Raw genomic sequence first — 5,214 nt, 5'->3', positions numbered from 1 at the left:
CACGTTATCCGGCGCACTTATATACAGAAATAGAGGGCGCCTAGCACATACTGGATTATTCGTGATGTTCCCCAATCCTTCTAGAATATCATGACGTGTTATTAGCGTCACGTGACTACCACTGTCGTAACAATATCACAGGAAATATGTTGTTTTCTTTTTTCTTTACAGTACATTGTAAATCAAGGGCTAATATAGCTGGGTGCAGTATTTACGATTTAACCACAAAGCTACACAATGAACGATTTGTGCTGTGCCCACAGTGAATATCGAAACACAGTGTTTAACGTTATTTGCCCTGAAAACTTACCGTTTAACCAATATGACATGATTGAACTAGCTATCGTATGTTTGCAACTCTATAATTCTCATCAGTTTTTTGTTTTTATTATTAATTAACCATTTCCACAGTTGTTGATTGACTTCGTGGGTTATATTAGAAGCGGTAAAACAGAGGAAATACTCAAAATAATTCAGAATAAACTATAGCGTATAGTAGCTTCAGACATATTTTAGGATCACTGGTTTATTTTCGGAGATTTTCTCGGGATTTTTATGCACAGCCATATAATTTCAACTCATCATGGGTGAAAACACCGAACAGTGTGTATCTAAAAGGCATTTGCGTGTCACCAAGGAACGAACGTTTTAAGTCGTTATTGGTTAAAGCTAGAGTTGTTTTTTTACACATAGCAACGGGTATTTGTTTACGTAACAGATTGTATAGGCCTTCAGTTTGGAAAATAGTAACCAATTCGGTTGAACAGACTCAGAAATGTCAGTGAAAGCTTTACCAATAATGTTTATAAATCTAGGGGGAGAAATGATGTATGTTCTTTTTCAAAGACTTAGAGCTCAGAACATTCCTTCAGATAAGGCCGTGAAAGGTAAGAATGTGGAGCATGGAACTTGGAAGTTGAAGTAGAAACGTAAGCCTTATTAACTAAACTAAAGTAAACTTTAAAAAGCCTATATAACTCATAAGTTGTAAAATTAAAAAATATCATTAACGTAAAAATCATGCATACTATATTGTTATACATTTTACAAGTGAAAGTAATATTTACATTGCTTCTCCTCATCGACATCATTCGTGTGTGATTGGTGAGACAAATAACATCTATTGAAATATCAGAAATGTGGAGTCAATAAACTGAAAATAGCGCACAAGTCATCAACATTAGCCTGAGGAAGTTTACATGAGAATAATGAACACAGGCTTGAAATTATGAAATGGAAATCCAGTATTATTAATGTCATTCTATTTATAAAGTTTTATTGTAACAATTCTACATATGCTTACAGAGATTACTTGGCTCGTTTTTTTTGGGGGGGGGGAGAGCTGGCTGAATTACTCAAGTTACTGTAATTTTAAACATAGATTTTATATATTTTAGTTGCTATACAGTATGTAGGTGTAAACCAAGTAGAATTAGTTAGGTAAGGCCAAGTAAAAAAAACGTTTAGCATATGGTGTTTTTAAAAAAAGGAAGGAGGAGGCATTTTTTTTTTTTAAATGACCTCTTTGAAAGAAAGTGTACACTCTTTTTTTTCATGATTGTTGATTGTCTTCAAAGGGTCCATGCAAATAGAAGTCTTCTTCGTTTCATTTTTTCATCAAAACGATACAGAATTTATGAGAAATAAAGAAAAGGGGTAAAGTGAATCAACTGTGTTCATTTCATTTTTTATTCAGAAATCTTTGTATGATCGAAAAACAATATTTGAAAAAAAAGGAAAAAAGTGGAGGGAGGGGCCTAATTATGAGTTTTCTTAAGGAGGGCTGAAATACTTTCCTAGAGTTTTAGGAATCATCCTCACTTGTAGGCAATTTCTCTTGATTGCCATCAAGATCAAGGGCAATGCTTTATGGCCCCATCACTACATCTGCCCCTACCACTTTTAGTGGGACTTTTTCATGGCCCCATCACTACATCTGCTCCTACCACTTTTAGTGGGACTTTTTCATTGGAGAGAAAGTAGTTGTAGAGAAAAAAAAAGGAAAAAAGTGGAGTTTTCTTATGAGTTTTCTTAAGGAGGGCTGAAATACTTTCCTAGAGTTTTAGGAATCATCCTCACTTGTAGGGAATTTCTCTTGATTGCCATCAAGATCAAGGGCAATGCTTTATGGCCCCATCACTACATTTGCACCTACCACTTTTAGTGGGACTTTTTCATTGGGGAGAAAGTAGTGTCAGATAGCAAATTCTACTTTTACTTTGTTATGGTTTTGTTTACTGTTCAATTATTGTTCCTTCTGTCATTTAGTTCAGTTATAAGTTTGTAATTTTATTAAAGCACCAACTCACCTTCTAGTCAGAACATGTTCAATTTGAGTATGTTTGTATTATGAAACTAACACAAGCTCCCTTAGTGGTAATGTGCAGATATTATTGTTGTGAAACATTATGTAAATTAGCTAGTCACATGAGACATAACCTTGTGGGCTAACCACTAAATAAAAACCCTTGATTGATTACAGAAGATCAAGAAAGTTGGTGAAACAGGAAATTGGGACATCAAAATGGATGTATGAGAAAAAGTTGACTAAAAATGTAATAATTAACAATAAGGATTTCTTTAAGTACACTAAGGGTGAACAAAATGAGGGATGATAAAGGAAGGCTTATACTTGATGATTATGAATTGGCTGGGTTATTAAGTTTTGCTTTTTCTTTGTTTTTTACTAACAAAGATTTTATCAGTATTCCACATCTTGAACAGTTTATAAATGGAAGTGAGATCAAACAAGATGACTGCATTAATTCTGAGCTGGTTAAAAAAACATTGGGAAGTTTAAAAAACGATAAGGTTCCTAGGCCAGATAATATTTCCTCAAGGGTTTTGAAGGAGGTTAAAGATTGGATATGTGAACCACTTACTACTATTTTTTGTCAGTCCTTGAATAGTGTGCAGGTACCAGAGGATTGGAAGATAGCTAAATGTAACTCCTCTTTTCAGTGGAGGTGATAAAAATTGTCCCAGTAATTATAGACCCATTAGTATCACATCAGTTGTGGGAAAAGTTTTAGAAAGTCTGATAAAAGATGCTTTGCAAAGTCATTTAACAAATTGTTGAATTTTTATTGGATAGTCAACATAACATAACGTTTTGAGACAATGTGTGACCTATTGGTCCATCTTGGCTGTTCCACCCTCTAAACTAAATTAAATTAATTTAAAATATAATCTTAAAGCCAGCCCTTATCATTCATATACTTTTCAAGCTTTTTCTTAAACTCACTTAAATTTACTGCCTCTACAACATCTGAAGAACACCTGTTCCAAAGGCCAACCACCCTGTTAGAAAAATGAAACTGTCTTAGCTAATGATGACTCCTACCTTGCCAAAATTTATATTTGTGTCCCCTAGTCCAACTATTCTCACTGTTAAGTATGAAAAAAGATGATACATCAACACTATCAATGCCCTTTAGAATCTTAAACACCTCAATCAGATCCCCCTTAACTCTTCTTTCTTCAAGAGAAAAACTATTTGAGAGATTTAAGCCTCTCCTCATATGACAACCCCTCCATCCCAGGCACCATTCTAGTAACCATTTTCTGAACCTTTTCCAACAATTCAATGTCTTTTCTACAGTTAGAAACCTAAGACTGAACACAATATTCCAAATGTGGCCTAACCAGTGACCTGTACAATGAAATTATAGCCTCTTTAGACTTGTATTCAATATTTCTATAAATACAACCTAAAATTCTATTTGCCCTACCACTAGCAACAGCACATTGCTTGGATGGCTTTAAAAACTGAGTGACTACTATATCAAGATTCCTTTCCTTCATAACACTATTAAGGTTATTCCCATCCAAATTATACTTATAATTAAAATTATGATAACCCACATGCATTATCTTTCATTTATTATAAATATAATCCATCTGCCATTTATTTCCCCTACTCACTAAATGATCTTAATCCTTTTGTAAATCAGCAACATCTTCTTCACAGCTAGGAAGACCCAAGACCTTAATATCATCTGCAAATTTAATTGATTTATTGAGTATTCCTTCATCTATATCATTGATGTAAATCAAAAAGAGCAAAAGCCCTAAGACTGAGCTTTGAGGTACCCCACTTGTGACATTAATCGAGTTTAACTGAACTCCATTTGTAACAACCCTCTGTTTTCTTACATCCACCCACCCTTCTATCCAATTTGTTAACTTATCTCCCACACCTATAGAGATGTTTTTTTACAAGCTTTTTATGTGTCATCTGCTTTCTGAAATCCTGATACACTGAATCTACATCTTTACCCTCATCTACATAAGCAGTAACCTTTTCAAAGATTTTCAAAAGATTTGTAAGGCAAGATTCTCCCTTAGTGAAACCACTATCCAATAAAATTCTAAACTTTGTTAAATGACTTTGCAAAGCATCTTTTAACAGACTTTCCAAAACCTTTTCCACAACAGATGCAAGACTAATGGGTGTATAATTACTGGGACAATTTTTATCATTTCCCTTGAAAAAAAGGAGTTACATTAGCTATCTTCCAATCCTCTGGTACCTGCCCACTATTCAAAGACTGACCAAAAAATAATAGCAAGTGGCTTACATATCCAATCTTTGACCTCCTTCAAAATCCTTGGAGAAATATTATCTGCCCCATAAGCTTTACTGTTTTTTTAAACTTCCCAATTTTTTCTTAATCAGCTCAGAATTAATGCAGTCATCTTGTTTGATCTCATTTCCATTTATCAACTGTTCAAGATGTGGAATACTGCTTAAATCTTTGTCATTAAAAACTGAAGAAAAAACAAAATTTAATAACTCAGCCATCTCATAATCATCAGATACTAGCCTTCCTTTATCATCCCTAAAAGGTCCTACCCCAATCATAACATTTTGTTTACGTTTAATGTATTTAAAGAAATACTTACCATTAATTTTTACATTTTCAGCCAACCTTTTCTCATACACCCTTTTTGATATCTTTAATTTACTGTTTCACCAACTTTCTTGATCTTCTGTAATCTTCTAAATCCCTTGTCATACTCGTCAATTTAAATTTCTTAATCTTATGGTGCTTTTCTTTAATTTTATCTCTTAAACTCTTTGTGAGCCAACCTGGTTTTTTTACTTGCAGGTATCCTTTTCTTTCTATAAGGAATATTTTTAACCTTGAATATTTAAAAGTTTTCCCCATCTTATCAGTGTCTCCAAATAACTCAGCTGCCCAATTCACAACA

At 33.7% G+C, this 5,214-nt stretch overlaps 1 protein-coding gene across 2 annotated transcripts in view; it reads left to right on the top strand.

Moving 5' to 3' along the window:
• Nucleotides 1–608: 608 nt before the first annotated feature.
• Nucleotides 609–5,214, top strand: part of LOC106467276 (protein OSCP1-like) — a 102,242-nt gene continuing 97,636 nt past the window's right edge. The window contains exon 1 of one of the 2 annotated variants that reach the window (XM_022395418.1): nucleotides 609–887. In XM_022395418.1, coding sequence (XP_022251126.1) covers nucleotides 776–887 — 112 coding nt within the window. In that variant the 5' untranslated portion in view covers nucleotides 609–775. Of the gene's footprint in view, nucleotides 888–908; nucleotides 930–5,214 lie in introns of those variants that run through there. The other variant, XM_022395420.1, reaches the window with a different exon arrangement.

Source organism: Limulus polyphemus, unplaced genomic scaffold (genome assembly GCF_000517525.1).
Source record: "Limulus polyphemus unplaced genomic scaffold, Limulus_polyphemus-2.1.2 Scaffold2551, whole genome shotgun sequence".
NCBI classification, from domain to species: domain Eukaryota; kingdom Metazoa; phylum Arthropoda; class Merostomata; order Xiphosura; family Limulidae; genus Limulus; species Limulus polyphemus.
Note: the sequence above shows the minus strand (reverse complement) of the source record. Positions and strands in the feature narration are given on the sequence as shown.